Source organism: Ipomoea triloba, chromosome 1 (genome assembly GCF_003576645.1).
Source record: "Ipomoea triloba cultivar NCNSP0323 chromosome 1, ASM357664v1".
Taxonomy (NCBI): Eukaryota; Viridiplantae; Streptophyta; class Magnoliopsida; order Solanales; family Convolvulaceae; genus Ipomoea; species Ipomoea triloba.
In genome coordinates this window covers 27,679,631-27,697,052 of record NC_044916.1, presented here as the reverse complement: position 1 = coordinate 27,697,052, position 17,422 = coordinate 27,679,631, and the positions used below count along the sequence as shown (strand labels likewise).

Genomic DNA, 17,422 nt, shown 5'->3' with positions numbered 1-17,422 from the left:
AAGATTTATGATGATAAATTTACCATAAAAATTTGACACATCCTCTCTAATTACATTTTCTTCTACCAAAAGGTTGAATCCCCAACCCCAAGGGGCCCACACGCCCCGGCCCGACAAAGCATCCGGGAAGATGTAAATCATGATAACTCAACCCTTTGCTCACTTTCCAGAGATTCATCTATCCCGTGCTTTATCACCCTAAATTCTTAGGGGGAAAGTGTCATTGTAAACTCCAACTTGAAAAAAGAAGCATTGCATCATCATCCTTATCTTCCATGGAATGCCTTATCTCAATTGTACTTTCATATACTACCTACAAGAAGGAATAATTTTGTAGTTCTATTGGACCAGAACTGATGCTTTGCATTTGCAAGACACCCACTTAGATCTTCGAATATTTAGACAGATAACCTCAAAATCATAACCATATACTTCTCCGGACCACTTTTCAACAATCAATCATATCCTGACTCCTCAGAGAAACACTGGGCCAAAAATAAGAAAAGAAGAGAAACAAGAATGTACTCATCCCCTGTATCCTGACATACTATAATCAGCTACTTCTGTAGTATGACAGTATTGGCTTAATATTCTAAAAGTAAGAGCTCACAGCTTCAAAACCTTCTAATAATTTCTCCAAGAAATATAACAATACACAAATACATAGACATGGTGGTCAAAAACTTAGAATGACAACAAAGGGTGCTGATTCACTTATGCAGTTCATATACACCACCACCCACCACAAGGCAAGAATGCGGAGAAGCCCCAACAAGAAGATATCCATGGAGATAGTCATGTTTGGAAGTAAAAACAGAAAAAGGATAGAAAAATTTTATCTGATCCTAGTTATTTTTAGTATTTTCATCACCAGTATTGTCAACTTCATGGACCCCGCCACTTCAGAAGAAACTGCGTTTAGAACACTAAAATTAATATAAGCCTGCCTGCCACCACTCATTCCAACATATACACTCTTCACTGAAGCTTATCAATCACTCATTCTTTCAAAAAGGAAACAAATCTTTCTTAGTGGGTTCCATATTTTATTATACTTCATTGTTCATACCTACTTGACATGAAAGGTTATGAACTACCAACCACGGGGGAAATATGACAGTACACAGGAAAAATGATTTACCAATCTCAGTAGATCTTATCTTCTAAGAGTAATTTAAAAAGAGGTGGAGTTGTTGAGTCAGCACACAAGACTGTGTTACCTTTGTGCTTCTGAGAGAGGTAGCTATTCAGTGACAAGTCCCAGCCCTTCATGCCTGCTAAATTTCAAATCATATAATGATGGAACTTCACCAAAAAACGGAAATAAACAGTGTCAATATGGTTATTCATCCATTCAAATGCCATAAACTTGTAATGGGGGCTGAATTCTAATCATGCAGATGCACTGCACAAAGAGATGCAACTATAACATGGTGAATATTAGAAATTAGAAAGTGACATCTATGAAAGGAAATGCAAACTGTTGCATTATGATTAAAGTATAGAGTAGAACTGTAGAATCATAGTAAATTGGTAATATTTCAACCTGTCTATTCTTTTCACTCCAATGAAAGCAAATTAAAAGTGAATTGAAAATGCTATTATAAGTGGGGAATCCAAGTATGATAGAGGCTAGAGTGAAAACTGACATAAGCATTGTCCCCTCGAACACCAAGCACCACTAGGTGACATGATATATTTAAGTCACCTAATCACCATTCCTCTAACTACATATCATTCTTATTCTTTTGCTCTCTTATCTTGAGCAAAGTTAAAAGCCCAGGGATTATCATCTCCCAAGGTCCTCTCTACGTGTTCAGCAACCTGGACATTCCCTCTACTGAAAATTGAGGAAATGGAAATTTCCGCACAGCAGAATGAGAAGTGAGGATCGTGATCAGGGATCAGTACTTGGTCCAGGAGAGTGGTTGAGTTTAGGCCTGGGAGAAGGTGTGTCTTCAAGTCCTACTTCTCATAAGGTATTTTCATGTAATTTCTGTATGCGAAAGTTTTACAGCTCACAAGCATTAGGTGGCCACCAGAATGCTCACAAGAGGGAAAGAGGTGCAGTAAGAAAATTCAACTCTCGGAGGATGATGACAATGCTGTCTATGCCATTCCATAATCCTATGTTCAGGTCTTTGGGTGTTATGCCTCATTCAGTTCAGCATAAACCAAGCAAGGATGCAAGTATAACCGCAGCAAGGTTTAGCAAGGCTAATACAAGGTTCTCTACTTCAGCGCTGCCTGATCCAATGGACAAGGCAGCAGCAGACTCAATGTGGCCAGGAAGTTTTTGGTTCAATCCACAACAATCAGAAGAGCAGTCAACAAATCCATATAAGCTTGACCTAAATCTGAAGCTGTAACTATTCTCTTCATCCATCTCATATTGAAGTCTACTTTTTTTCTACTGCAGTCCATGGAACTTCAAGTTGAAATTCCCAGTTATGTTCACTAGCATTTAAGAGCTTTGGGGTTTCCTTTAGAGCAAAAGTCTTAGAATGTCAAGGACAACTTTAAATGTTTTGAGCTTTTGTACAACTTTAAATGTTTTAAGCTTTTGTATCAATCTTGTACTAGGTAAAGCCTAAATGCAGTGTCTATTTTAAGTTGTTTCTATTGCTGATAACTTAAAACACCTATCAAATATCCTAATCCTTTGCCAAGCTTGGGCAGAAGCTTTCTTACCTTATTCTATTGCAGTTTTTGTGATCAAAATTGCAATTGAGGAGTTTTCTTTAGGAGAATCAAACAACATATATTTCAAATCTTAAGGGATAAGTGAGTTTCTTTAGTGAGCTAACTATTTCAAAGTTCAAACCCTCAAAAAACTTCCTCAACAGTGAACCTTTTCTCTTTGTGGGGTGGTAGTTCAGATCACTCATGGAATCAGTGCTTCATGAATTTTAGCGGATTCCACATACAAGGCCACTAAAGACGAAGCTCTGCCAGACAAGCTTTGGCATTTCACACGTTCCTGTATACTTCTAGCCATCTACTTAGTTAATTCTCTTTTAAAATATGCAAGGAAATGCAGAGTTCTATGAAGTTCAAAGGCTGACTATTGACAGTAGCTGATGCATTAGACTTTAGTTAGGGTGTGTTTGGTTTACAGGTTTTGGTATAAGGTATGGGTATCAAAGTGATCGTTATTGTTTGGTTGATAGGTTTTTATAATACTACTATGGGTTTAGAATACCCCATTAATTGAAAACCCCATACCCTTATTAAATAAGGGTTTCATTTCCCTTCCTCCTTTCTTCCCCAACTATTAATAATTATTCTCACTCCACTCTACACTATCAAACATGCAAAATACTTTCACCAAAACCCATTACCCTAACCAAGTATTTGATAGTCATACCGATTCTGATTCCCATGTGCGAACCAAACACACCCTTAAATATCACAAATGTAAATTATTGCATTTCATATGTAAAGCATATATGTGCCCATAGTGAGACTCTTTCATCATTCATTCTGTTAAGTGTTTCAAAGATGGCTCTAGGCGTAAAACTTGGGTTTTTTTGTTTTTTGTATATGGCATCCTGGTTTTTTAGACTTATAGCAACTAGCAAGTATTCTTCCCATAAAATATAAAGGTTTAATAGCACATAATACTCTAAAAACACATAATACTCCAACCATAACACATACAAACAAAACAAACAATATTAAATAATAATAACAATAATAATAATAATAATAATAATAATAATAATGGCTGCCTAGTTGGCCAACCGCTGATTTCCCATTTCTCCCATCAGCCTAAGGGCACCTATAGCCTAGGCCGATTTTTACAACATTGGTCCATACATTGAGATCGCATTATCAGTAAAGGAAGGAATTTGTCAATGAAATTTATGGATGCAAAGGCCTTTCATATTGGCTCTTTTTAACTTCAAAGTATTTTTATACCACCCCACCCTCCCCCCACCCCCCACAAAAAACAAACCTCTGCCATTCTATCTCTCTCATGTCTGAATCCAATGCAAAATGACCAGGAAATAAATGGAGATGAACATATAAAGTCAGAAAGGACATTACATTATGTGCAGGTACTGAATAGACAGTAATAGGATAATAAAATTATATCACTTGTCTGAATTCCTTAGATTGTTCATTGCACAACCACCTAGAGTACATATCATAGCTTACATGGTATCTGAAATATTGAGTTTTTGAGTTCTCTGCAGAATAACCGGAAGCCTTTCACTGATAATGCTTGGATCATTATATGCGGCAGAATCAATAGGTAATCCTTTCTGCATAAATTAATTACCAACAAGAGATAAATGTTTCATGCAAACTTCAGAGTTAAGAAAGTACAAACTCTCAACTGAAAAATAGAATGGAGACAAAAATGCAATTAAAGTTCAACAGTGTACTTTTAACTGAATAAATCCTTACAGCCTAATTATTATGGCTGAAATGCAAACAACACACCCTACAGTACAATGGAAACTGTTGATGGGCTGTAATGAATAAGTGGCTGCCTTAGATTGTCAGAGAACATTAGGGCGGAGAGAAATAACTTACAGAAGATAAGGATTGAAATGAGGTTTCTCTCCAGCAGCTTTCACGAAGAATAACTGATTTTCCATGCTCCAGAAAAGCACAATGCAAACGGGTATCTCTCAACCGCATCAACATCCCATCAACCCTAAGCTGTTAGATACCCAATTAGTCAAAGGAATAGACGCTCTAGAATAAGGCAAAATTTCAATCAATCAATTCTTGATTGTGAACTTGATTGTTCGGACAGACTAACTCACCCAAAAACGCAGCAGAAGGAACCAACCACTAGGCATGACTCGCTAAACAATTACAAAACTAAAGATCAGTCCATGGACAACCCTGAAGATGTTTGCATTGACACTAAGGTAGAAAATCAAAGTCAATGTTTACCACTTTAACCGTCAAAAGTGCTATTCCACTATCAGCTAATTCATCTTCATATAAGACAATCTGTTAAAAGTTGGAACAAACATTACTTCTGCTGCCCACAAGATATTAAAGACAAGAATAGGAGAAATATATATGCCTACGTGGCTACATGCTCCATGAATCATCTGATGATAGAGTCACTACCTCATCATAAAATAGAATAGGTTCCCTTAATGCAAGTGCAACCAAATCAATTTTCTCCTTGCAATCCTCCCACTGAAGACTGCAACTGCTTTTGTTCAAAGTTCCCCTTTCATGCTGTTCACAGCAACAGCAATTATAAATTGAATAACTCAAGGCAAAACTAAAAGCTAATGAGCTCATCAAAATCTCTATAGAATTGCAGAAAAGATATAAATCAAGAAAGGCAATGGAAGAGATTACTCTGAGAACAACCTTAAATATGGGTCATTTGCATTGCCAGTTTAATAATTAATCTTCTAAATAAGTCTACAATATAATATAACTGGATAACTGATCATTCATGAATTACTAAATTATTATGCAATAAAGGGGCTCTACAAACCTGAGAATTTATTTCAACTGTTTCACTTCCACAGTATGGTGTTGTGAAGGTATAGTCATAATCAAGCACCAATTGCTGTGAAGGTTTACTGCAGGAATCAAGAAAAAAGAGAAAAAAAAAATGAATTTATTCATTTGAGTGAAATTAATGTCAACTTTCAATCAGCCAGAAGTCAACAGTGAAACTTGAGAGCAATTTGCTGGAAGTCTGAAAGTATCTAATAGCAATATCCTTTGTTTTTCTACTTAAGCTGTCCTGATTCATTATACTCTAAGGAGGCATTTGGTTCTAATGACGGTATAAGGGGGATTATATGCTTGGAATTGCATGAGATTATAAGATTAGATAAAAGATGAAACTGAATGGAACTAGATTAATAGTACTACATTTGGTTGATTGGTTCGTAGAAATAGTGGGACATAACTAACAATACTATGTTTGATTTGGAGAACTAATGATGGCACTAAATTTAAAAATAATAAAACATTAGAAAGCTGTCAACACATAGGTTGGGACGTTGGGTAGCAAGTTAGGGGTGGGGGGTGACCAGGTGAATATGTTATGCCCATGGATTGGATCTCCCACAAGATGCCATCCTAGGCATTTAGGCCACAAGCAAACAAGGGACTTGGTGGTATAATGAGGTATTGGAGTCTAATCCACACTAAACAAGCAACCTCTAAGGAGCCATTATTATCATATTCAGCACTTAATGGTGAATTTGTGAAAATGCACTGTGCTGATTTAGTTTAGTATGCAACACAAGAGGATGAGACTTGATATCCTAACTTTCACCGAAAATGCTAATGTAACTTTTCAAACAAATAAATGTTAATACTGAAATGCAAATATTCTTAGTCACTTGGAGTGTTAAAATGGAATTTCATTTTCATTCTCACTTAGAAAGAAGTGAAAGAGAAACTGTACTTTCTGAATTTCCATTTTGCAGCCGCTGGAACTTCAACAGGTGGCAGTGCTTCCTGCTTCCAGCCAACCAGTGCATCAAATGCATTAAAGTGAATTTTAGTACCAGTAGCCACATGTTTAAGAATCAGAGAATTCTCCCCAAATATCATCTCTGGCAAGTGGGATGTTTGAAGTCTTTCTTCCCATCTGCAATACACACTGCTATTAGTCTGAGGAAAAAATCCATTATATTATTGGAGAAATGACTTCCCACTGTCCTTGCCTTAGCCATTGATATTTGATATATAAACAGATACGCAAGAAAAAAGCAATATGCTTTCTATATTATAAATTATATTCAGCCTATGTTTCATCCATTACAAAACAGAGGCTCTCCCATCCTTTAAACCAGAGCTCAACAAATTAAGAATTGAAAGATTTTGCAGTGTGTTTTCTAAAAGGTGCAGTTTGCCATGAATTTGGTGTCTGCCACTTTGATTGCTAATTTGCCAAAGTTAGGGGCATTACTTTGCTTGAGCTGTGCATTTTTTTCAAAGCTTCCATTGGTTCTTTCACTTGAGCATTAGGAATTGTTATAGGCCCTGAGAAATCCTTTTCCTATGAGTGCTAGTCAGAGAAGAGGGTTGTAGTTGAATGTTGTGCGGTCTTTGGCAGCTCTCTACAGCTCAATGATATTTATACTTCATATAATTATCAGAAGTTGTATATTTGGATGATATATTTATGCATACAGGTTTTGGACTTACAAGTTTTTTTTTTCTTCCAAAACTCATTCAATCAGAACAGCAGGAAATCTAATTGAAACAATAAATAAAAAATAAAAATAAAAATAAATAAATAAAAAAAAAAACAAAAAACAAAAAATTTCGTGCAAAAATATATTTCAGTCGATTCAGGAAATGAAAATCCAATCGCACGGACCAAAACATGCACGGAATTGATGTTTAGCTCAACAAAATTTAAAATGCTACTAGTGAATCAGAAGCAGAAACAGAAAGGAGAATACTGTTGACGATTTGCGGAGTTGAGAATGGAGCACTTGCGAGACTCAATCTCCCAACCGTAAATGCGAAGTCCTCGCCGACCGCCGGTGAGTAGTTCAGCTCCGGCCGCCTTCAATTCTTTCTGGTCGCCCTCCCACTCCATCCGTATCGGATGAATAAATAATACGGGATTATTTGTAAAATTTATTAAAATAAAATCAAAATACACACTGATTTAGGCTATCGTCAAGCGAAGTCGGAAACGACATGGATTGATTAGGTATTTCTGGTTTTAAGGACGGGGGATGAATTAATTTTCAGTAAATTGCACTTTTACCCGTAAATTAAGCATAAATGTTAAATTAGTCTTTTATCCTTTTTTTTTTTTTTGGAAACAAAATGACTTTTCATTAATTCAAATCATTGACGGAACATTTGATTGGAGGGAAAGAATTAAGTGATAAAAGAATTGCAATTTCATAAGAAAAGAATAATCTGAGAATAAAGTGAGATTTTAAATTTCAGTGTTTAATTTGTAGGAATAAAATTACTGGGAATTTCAATTTCAATGCTCATCTATATTATAAAAAAGCCATAAGGAAGCAGTTAATACATTTTGGCAAAAGTTTCTGCCCATGACGAAACGGCGACATTTAGAATGAGAAATGTTAACATGGCGATTACGCATAGGCAATGTTCACCGTCCAACTTTTCAGCTTCCATTCTTTATTTAAATGGCAGTAGAAGTGTGAAAAGAAACAAACTTAATTATAACTAGATATTAATGGCCGAAATAGTTTGGATTTGTTTAGGAAATCGAATCGGTAAAATCAATTCGAGAATCGACGAAACCATTTAAGACTTTTATCGGGAATTAAAAAAAATAATTAATGTACATCCAGAACTCTTTGAGTCTCAGACTTATATTACAGAATATATATTACATGCTGAACTATCAAATACAAACATTCGCAAAAATTAAAATATCCTTTGATTATCAGACTTGCATTCCAGTATGGGTGTGTACTGTTTTGCGAATGAGTTATCAACCTTCATCTGCATCGACAATGGATATTTGAAAATGAAAGAAAAGGTTAGTCTGAAATAAAGAGCAAAGAAATCGTCTTCCACGATAAAGAGATATGTTTATTTCTCTCCCTTAATCTGCATCAACAATGGATATTTGAAAAGTGTTAACCAAGACAGTCAAATGGATATTTGGGATCGAGAATGCATGGAGTTGGTAGGGATTGGAGCAGTTGAGCTATACGACAAGCATAATCAGGTAAGTCAAGCTATGCTATTATGGTTGTTTTATCCTACCATGTAAAGGCTTTAAGTTCTGCAAAACATTACCTAATTAAGAGCTGCAAACAACATTTACAGACAAATGAGCCTCCAAGAAGGAGCAGTTTGTGAGCCTTCATAATGCATTTCATGTAGTATTGGCATGATTAAACTGTGTATACATTATAAGATTTTTAAGTGATAAGGCAGACAACCAATGTCTAATCTGGCACTAACCAAACCTGGAGATGCAACTTATGGTGTTGTGAAGAGGTTCTTTTTGGATGAATTCTCTCCAACCCTTGCTAGAGAAACAGTTTCACTGAGGAGACAATTAATGACCTAAATGGGCAGAACTATGGACATAAAAAGTCTGGACAGTTTACCGTACACATTACTTAGTGCATGTGATACTGTTTTAATGTTGTTTTTTAGTGGTTTGATACTAATATCATGCATGTGAAAAAAGGATGATTTTATAGTCAAATTATAAATTTACTTAGTACTGTCTAAGACTTATCAACTATCAGGAAAGCATTATATAATGTTGTGAATGTATATTTTGTGAGTTTTTTTTCCATGTTTGAATCTTCTAAGAATGAAGACGTGTTACATCAGCAAGACTGAAAATCAATGGAGACTCAATGGTATTATTGCCTTAAGGAGTACATTTGGAAACTAATCCTAATCATGAAGGTCAACATAAATGGTACAATTTAAAGGATTGTAATACATAGTTCACACTTTGTTTTAACTATTTTCCATAGCTAATCCTTACTTGCACTTGTAAGTGAAAATCTAAGTGCAAGTAAATTGTATTACAAGTGCAAGTAAAATATATTACAGGTGCAAGTAAAATATGCACTAAGCATCAATACTAAGTGCATCTAACGTTATAATTAGTTGTACCTAATGTTATAATTAGGTGCACGAATGTTAACAAGGTAAATTACTTGCACTTGTAAGTGAAAATAAGTGCACTTGTAAATGATTTTACTTGCACTACTTTTACTTGCGTATGTGCATCAACTACTTGCACTTATAACACATTTACTTGCACCAAAGTTTGAGTTATTTACAAAAATGTCATCGCGTCGTTTCTTTAAAATTACATCTGATTCGTTGATCTGGACACATGGACAACTGTGAATCATTTGTGTGTGTGTATATATATACACACACACATACATACATACATATACATATACAAATTATACAAATTATTTAAAAAACAAAATATATATACAAATTATAAGATGTTTAGGTAGCTTAGTTCATTGCTCTTTTGAATTTGATACCATATATATGTCATAAGATCAAATCCCACTAACAACACTTCTTTTTTAGACATTTTTTTAATTCATTTGAACTTCACCGCAAAAAAAATACATGGATATGCCATGAATATGTAGTATATATTATGTATAGAGTTGACCATATGATTATTGAAATTTGGATTACATTTAAGTTACTTCCTTATTAGAATTTGGAATAAATAATGAATAAATAATTCCAGCCATATACTTGTATGTAATTATGGTTGTCATTACTGCATACTCACAATTGTGAGTCATTAATGCACACTCATAATTGTGGCAGTCATTAATGCATACTCGTAATTGTGATAGCCATATACTCATATATGCTCGTGATTTCGGTCATATAACGATAATTAAAATATATATAGGTACCAATTTGGAAAAAGATTTAATGAATAAAACATTATAAAAGGCATGCAATGGTATAAAATCACGCCCATTTTTTTGTAACTATTTAAATAAAATTTTAATGGATTTCGGGGGAGACTTAAGGCATAAAAGACTGTATGAATTTATGAAATATCATATAAAAGATTGTATAGTGCAATTTTGGGCAAGGAAAATTTTAATGGAATCATTTCTATTTCGCCTTTGACTTTTTGTGTGTTGTCATTATAAGATAAATCTCAAATATGTAATATTTTTCTTTAAAACAAATGTAATACGTTTTTATGAGTTAAACAAGTATTAAAATTTTATTAATAGTATTCAAGGAAGAAGTAGTAATTTATTTGAAAAATGTAATATTTGTTTATTCATAAAAATTATTACATTTTTTTTAAGAAAGTATTACATAATTGATACTCCTTTAATATAATTCTTATATTGTGTTTGAATAAACTTATTCAACTAGCTTAAGATTTTTGAGAATTTGTTTTAAAGTTATGTTCATTTAATCTAAATAATAATATTCTTTCGTTTTTTCTTTTTATTTAAAAGAAGATTATGCTAGAAACTTACAAAGTTTTGCCATTTAATTTATCAAAGTAAAATAGAGTTTCACAAAATAGATATAATTATATACATAGCCTAAGTTAGTAAATAATAATATTTCAAAATAAAATGTATAATCTCAACCCGTACACCTATTTTACTCGACCAACCATTTGTAGCGGATTGAAGAGATCGAAATAATCTCAATTTGACATTTTTATGCAAACTTTAGTTTAAAATTTTTATATTTTAGACATTTTAAATATAAATTTGAAGTTGTCTGATGCAAAAAAAAAAAAAAAAAAAAACCTTCAAATAATTAAGTAGTATTTTATTATTTATTTTTTAAAAAAGATTTTCAGCAAGTGTACATTTAGAAACAATCTAAAAATGATTATTTTTAAATGTTTGAATGATGAAATTAATGAAAAAAAAATCAGTCAATAAAAATATGGCATATTTTAGAGAAAAAAAATATTTTAAAATTTTTATTCGAAATTCATTTTTTCAAAAGAGTAGTGGACCTGCTTAGAAAATAGAGGACTAATTAAGTAAGAAATATATATATATATATATATATATTAAAAACTTTTTATCTTTCTTTTTGCCTTTTTTTTCCAGAAAACCCTACGCTAATGATCGAGTAGAAGTGTTCTTCTATGATACTAACACTTGTTTCTCTCTCTTCATCTTCAGCTGATACGTGTACCCAATATCTTTCTGTTTCTTTAGCGGCAACCGGTTTTATTTTTTATTTTTTAAAATTTTTAAAGTGTTCTTTAAAAGCCCCCTACCCCTCCCAACTCTTCATCTCTCACTAATACTCTTCTAATTGCATCAATTCATCTCCATCTTCATGGACGGCAGAAAGGAAGACAATCTTGAATGGTGGCTGCTGAGGGATTCTGGTTTGTTGTCGTCGGTGATCGAGAATCACAACTGGCTCCCGAGTCGTTTTGTAGCTCCGGCCGCCGGAAACTCTACCGGCCAGTTGTTGTCGCTACCGCAAAACCAATCGGCACTGTTTCGGAATGGATTTCAAAACCCTAATCTCGGGAATAGGGATAGATTCCAGGTAAATATAAACCCTAATCTCGGGGATAGGGATAGATTCCAGTTAAATATAAACCCTGATCTTGACCTTGAGATGGCCTTTGGTCGCATGAGCTTATCTTCTAACCAATCCGGTGGTTATAGAAACAATAATAATTTTCCAGCTAGTTCACGTGTTGGGATGGGGATTGGAATGGGCTGTGTATCCCCATATGGGAATTTGAATAGAATGGAAGCATATGGGCGTGGCTATGATAGGAATCTAGCAATCAATAATGGTTTTGAGGGTTTTGGTGACCTAAATTCAAATAGAAACGGGTTTAGGGTGAGATCCAATGCTGGATTAGTGGACTACAATTTGGCTAGTAATAACAACAGTCTCAACAACATTTATCCTCCAACAACTCAAGAGCGTCGCTCGTTGTTTTCGAGTTTGGAGGAATTGAGGGGGAAGATACCTTTGGTGACTAAGGACCAACACAGTTGTCGTGTGTTGCAAAAAAAGCTTGAGGAGGGGAAACCTGAAGACATTGAGATGATATTCTTGGAGGTTAAGAATGATGTTTGTGAGCTGATGGTGGATCAATCCGGGAACTATCTCATCCAAAAGCTTTTCCAAGTATGCAACCCACAACAAATGACTGAGTTGCTTGCGTTGGTGATCAGAGATCAGTGTCGGTTACTGGGCATATGCCATGACATGCACGGGTATGGGTTTTGCTAACGTTGTTCTGTTTGTTATTACATATATATATATATATATATATATATATATATATATATATATATATATGTCCTATGTAAGTAAGTTAGTTATTGAAAAGTGTGAGCGTGCATATGCAGGACAAGGGCCGTGCAAACAATGCTGCGCCATTTGACGACAGTGGAGCAAAGGGCGTTGGTTTTGGCGGCTCTCAGGGGCATCACGGTCACCTTGACCAAAAGTGTTAATGGCTATCATGTGATTCAGCACTGTGTCAAGTTCTTCTCCAACGAAGAGAAAAAGGTACTATATATAGTAGGGAATCCCGATAACCCGTGTAGGTAAACTCGGGACTACAACGCCCCATCAAACTAAGGGGGCAAAGATTCGAACACGTGGTAGCTGACTAGCTCAAACTAAGGATTCGAACTCGTGGCCTTGTGGTTACAAGTGTGGATCTCTTGTTATCTAATTAAGTTGCATTCTTAACTTCCTTGTTTGTTGTTGGGCAGCAAATTCTGAATGTTGTAGCGAATAACTGTCTGGACATTGCAACCGACAGGAGTGGGTGCTGTGTCCTACAACACTGTGTTGAAAACGCTGATGCACAATCTCGGGAGCGTCTTGTGGCTGAGATAACAGCTAATGCGTTGGTTTTATCTGAACATCCTTATGGGTATGTATGTACACCTTTAATTTGCTTGCTTAGCTTGATCTAAATATATATATATAATGCTCTAAATAATAAATAAATATCAGGAACTATGTTGTGCAAAACATCCTGGGGCTAAGGATACCGCATTATAGCTCAGAGATAGTGAGACAACTTGCGGGGAGCTTGGTTCATCTTTCAATGAACAAATATGGGAGCAACGTGGTGGAGAAACTCTTGAAAGAGTGTGATGAGATTGAGGCAAGGGTCATGATTGAAGAGATCGTTTCCAGCCCTAATTTCTTGATGGTTCTTCAGGATCCTTTTGGCAACTACGTTGTCCAGTCTGCGCTTACTGTATCCAAGGTTTTTTTGCCGCCTACTCTACAAACAAACCTTAATTAATCAATTTACAACACATTTAATTCATTCTTGAATATATATAATGTTTTCTTCTCATATATGATAGTAACTAATTTAATTTAATTTAATGATGCAGGGACCGCTTCGGTATGCATTGGTTAACATTATCAACATGCACTATGCGTCCCTGCACAGTCATCCCCACGGAAAAAGGGTTTTAGCCAAGACCAGAGGAAACAAGCTAAGCTAATTAGCTAATTAGCAGCGTGTAGTATAAGTGCGTGCATGGCCTGGGCGATGTATGTGTTGTAAGGTGTTGTTTATTGAGGGGCATTATATATACATATATATAGTTATGTTGTCTGCAACTTGTCTGTTTAGTTATGTTTAGTTTAGTGTTCGATCATAATTGCCTCTTATTAATGGTCTGCAATTAGGTGTTGTAGAGCAGATCATGTACAATAAAGGGATTATTGTATAATTTGTGCTTTTTCATTGCCCTTGCTTGCTTGTTATAAACTAATAATGATATTAATGTTCTGCAGACCGGTTTCATTCCTCCCTCCTGCAAGGTTTTTTTTTTTTTTTTTTTTTGGTGATATTCGTTGTGTTAATTAGGGTACAATATAATGAAAGGAGTTTTTAAAAAGATTTTCTCAAATTTAGAGTTAATCCGTGTATCTTAATTAACACTAATTAAGGTGGTTACGTCACTAATAAACTAAAATTGTAGATCTTCTCAACTTCAATTGTAGATATCCTCATTTTTTTCAAAAATTTGTTTGATCTAACTCAATGAATTTTGAAAGGAAAGTCCTAAAATATCCAACTTATTAACTTTTTTGTTCACATTTTCCTTTTAAAAGTGTTTAGGTGCATTAAATGAATTTTAATTACATTGGATTAGAGATGGCAATATGGTTAGATTCACTGGTATGGGCTCAGCCTCACATGCTATTGCGTGTTGGGCCAGCATGGCGATCCTCTAGATTAGACTGTGTCATGCCACCTTCCATATAGTGTAATTATTGCATTGATCGTGGTCCACCATTAAAAATAAACATTTATTTGTGGTGCATAATATAATTTGCCAATGTAATGTGGGTTGAGCAGGTCAAGTTGGGCAGCTAGGCTACATTACTTTATCTCCTTTTTTAATTAATTAATTATTTATTTATTTAAATTGTAACCGGAGAATGTATTGATTTGAATTTTGTTTTTAAAAAGTATAAGTTATAGTATATAGTTTATAATATTTTAAAAACTATTAACTTAAATATTTTAATAGATTATTATAGTGGATTGTGATGGGCTAATTTAAAAATGTGGGTTGAGTTGGCAAAATCGACATTAGTGATGGACCATATAAGCTTGGGCAGAATTGACACCACACGACTTACTTGTCTTCACTATATTGGACTAAAAAACCTAATTGGCATCAAATATTTATAGAGTTTGTTCACAAGAGAAAAACTGAAGGACAGCTGCTCAAAACTCAAATGACATGATTCCACCGTGTGTTGCTGAGCTGCCCCACATACCAATATTTAGGTCGGAGGGCTCAGAGTCACAGGTGAGTCATCTCGGTCAGTGGTGCTTCCCATGGATCAGATCCCATGATACAAAGGTTTGGAGGACTCAGACGTACTCACACTCACAGGTGAGTCATCTTAATCAGTGATAGATGCGCCCTTTGCGCATGGAGGAACCAAAAGACAAGAGAACAATGTTTGCTACTTTTTCTAAGGGCTGAATGGGCCGGGTTACCGCCTTGACTTGCACGGGTATCGCACGCCCACTATCTCACTTCATTTTGCTACATCATATCATATCGTTGTTTGTTTGATTGTTTCTTGTTTTTTCTTGTTTATTTGCCTCCGATCAGTGCGTGATTTGTCATATCAGAAGCCATATATATGCCGCCTTGACATGCACGAGTATTGCACGGCCAGTATCTCACTTCATTTTTACTAATACATCTGATTTTGTTTCTAGTTTATTTTTAGGGTTTAGGGTTTATATATGTATATTGAGGGAGCTAGGGAGGAGTACTGCAATATATATATGTTAAATTGTCTGTCAATTAGTTGTGCTTTGAGAGAGAGAGGGAGAGAGAACTATGCCTATGTATGTTTATAGTTTAATATAATGTTAGACTGTTGGTCGTATTTGTTGGCTTTGTCAACCACGGAATGGTCGAACGGCAGGCCAACACTACCTTAAGATAGATAATAAATCAGAAAAATGACAAAGTGTTGTGGAATTTCAATGGGACAGCGTTTCGGCATCCCTTTGTGTTATAAAAATTGCTCTCCCTTTTTCAAGGTGGTTCATGCCTATTTATACATGCTAAGAGGGCTGATTCCCCCTTCGGTAACCCTAAATTGCCATATATATTTGGGATCTTCTTTCCATATCTATATTTGATACATTTTAATTTCCTAAACTACCTTGGTCTTATTTCCATATATCGGGCTAGGAATTATGCTCGAATCTCCATGCCGCCTTTAGGAAACTTTCTAATTCGCCTCCCTTTGCCGCCCTTTCTGCCCTTCCTTTCTCACCTTGTAAAGATTACAAGGCCGACCTGGCCGACTCTTCTACTTCGACTTCCTTAGCCTCATATACCAAGGTCGAGCTGATCGACTCTTCTACTTCGACTTCCTTAGCCTCATATTCTTCTTCGTACTATCCCTTCCTCGATCCGACCCGGCCTTGAGGAAGGCACGGGCTTAGCCCCTTGTTCAATTGCATCGAAACATCCTGACCTACATGATCGATTTTGACCATTCTTGTCCTTCCATTCATTAACCCACGAGACCCAATCTCCCTTCACTTTCTTCCATTCATTAACCCACGACTCCCAATCTTCCTTCAATTAACACTAATTAAGGTGGTTACGATAAACTTCAATTGTAGATCTCCTCAACTTCAATTCAATTGTAGATATCCTCATTTTTGCAAAAATTTGTTTGATCTAACTCAATAATTTTTTTTTAAAAAAAGTGCTAAAATATTGGACTAATTAACTTTTTTGTTCACGTTTTCCTTTTAAAAGTGTTTAGGCGCATTAAATGAAATTTTAATTACATTGGATTAGAGATGGCTATGTAGCTAGGTCGATTTGGGTTGGTCTAGGCTTAGCCTCACATGCTATCGCGTGTTGGCCAGCATGAAAATCTTCTAGATTAGGCTGTGTCATGCCACCTTCTATGTAATGCAATTATCGCATAGACCGTGGTTCACCGTTAAAAATAAACATTTATTTGTGGTGCATAGTATAATTTGCCAATGTAATGTGGGTTGAGGAAGTCAAGTTGGGCAGCTAGGCTACATTACTTTTTATCCTTTTTTTAAATTAATTAATTATTTTTTTGCATACAATTATTTATTTATTTATTTAAATTGTACCCTTGTATTTTATAAAGTATATATAAATTTTAACTTTACAAATGTAAAGTTAATATACAATTTGACAATTATACAAACATATAATAAATTTATTAATTATAATTATAATTATAATTTTAAAAAGTATATGTTATAGTATATAGTTTATAATATTTTAAAAATTATTAATTTAAATATTTTAATAGATTATAGTGGATTGTGCTAAGCTAATTTAAAAATGTGAATTAAGTTGACACAACCGACATTAGTGATGGACCATATAAGCTTGGACAGAATTGACACCACGACTTACTTGTCTTCACTATATTGGACTTA

At 34.8% G+C, this 17,422-nt stretch overlaps 3 protein-coding genes across 3 annotated transcripts; 2 read left to right on the top strand and 1 right to left on the bottom strand.

Annotated features, from left to right (window-relative positions):
* Nucleotides 1-1,685: 1,685 nt before the first annotated feature.
* On the top strand, nucleotides 1,686-2,622 carry LOC116019205. The gene is made up of 2 exons (XM_031259356.1): nucleotides 1,686-1,950; nucleotides 2,032-2,622. The coding sequence occupies exons 1-2, from the start codon at nucleotides 1,878-1,880 to the stop codon at nucleotides 2,367-2,369; spliced, it is 411 nt and encodes a 136-aa protein (XP_031115216.1). The 5' UTR covers nucleotides 1,686-1,877; the 3' UTR covers nucleotides 2,370-2,622.
* Nucleotides 2,623-4,000: 1,378 nt separating this feature from the next.
* Nucleotides 4,001-7,663, bottom strand: LOC116019389 (TIP41-like protein). Its single transcript, XM_031259572.1, has 8 exons — nucleotides 7,410-7,663; nucleotides 6,404-6,589; nucleotides 5,477-5,564; nucleotides 5,095-5,208; nucleotides 4,912-4,971; nucleotides 4,779-4,820; nucleotides 4,543-4,671; nucleotides 4,001-4,268 (listed from the first exon to the last, which is right to left on the bottom strand). Exons 1-8 carry the CDS (start codon nucleotides 7,547-7,549, stop codon nucleotides 4,158-4,160), a joined length of 870 nt encoding a protein of 289 aa, XP_031115432.1. The 5' UTR covers nucleotides 7,550-7,663; the 3' UTR covers nucleotides 4,001-4,157.
* Nucleotides 7,664-11,781: 4,118 nt separating this feature from the next.
* On the top strand, nucleotides 11,782-13,946 carry LOC116011782 (pumilio homolog 12-like). The gene is made up of 5 exons (XM_031251197.1): nucleotides 11,782-12,686; nucleotides 12,822-12,984; nucleotides 13,194-13,357; nucleotides 13,441-13,699; nucleotides 13,833-13,946. Exons 1-5 carry the CDS (start codon nucleotides 11,782-11,784, stop codon nucleotides 13,944-13,946), a joined length of 1,605 nt encoding a protein of 534 aa, XP_031107057.1.
* Nucleotides 13,947-17,422: the final 3,476 nt, after the last annotated feature.

What these genes read in the sequence shown, in the direction of transcription:
- LOC116019205 (XM_031259356.1), top strand. Translation starts at nt 1,878, where the DNA reads ATGAGAAGTGAGGATCGTGATCAGGGATCAGTACTTGGTCCAGGAGAG. An exon ending in GAGTTTAGGCCTGGGAGAAG is followed by an intron (nt 1,951 to 2,031) that starts GTGTGTCTTCAA and finishes CACAAGCATTAG; the next exon opens with GTGGCCACCAGAATGCTCAC.
- LOC116019389 (XM_031259572.1), bottom strand. Translation starts at nt 7,549, where the DNA reads ATGGAGTGGGAGGGCGACCAGAAAGAATTGAAGGCGGCCGGAGCTGAA. An exon ending in CACTTTTGACGGTTAAAGTG is followed by an intron (nt 4,821 to 4,911) that starts GTAAACATTGAC and finishes GTAATTGTTTAG; the next exon opens with CGAGTCATGCCTAGTGGTTG. An exon ending in CATTTCAATCCTTATCTTCT is followed by an intron (nt 4,269 to 4,542) that starts GTAAGTTATTTC and finishes TAATTTATGCAG; the next exon opens with AAAGGATTACCTATTGATTC.
- LOC116011782 (XM_031251197.1), top strand. Translation starts at nt 11,782, where the DNA reads ATGGACGGCAGAAAGGAAGACAATCTTGAATGGTGGCTGCTGAGGGAT. An exon ending in ATATGCCATGACATGCACGG is followed by an intron (nt 12,687 to 12,821) that starts GTATGGGTTTTG and finishes GTGCATATGCAG; the next exon opens with GACAAGGGCCGTGCAAACAA. An exon ending in CTGCGCTTACTGTATCCAAG is followed by an intron (nt 13,700 to 13,832) that starts GTTTTTTTGCCG and finishes TTAATGATGCAG; the next exon opens with GGACCGCTTCGGTATGCATT.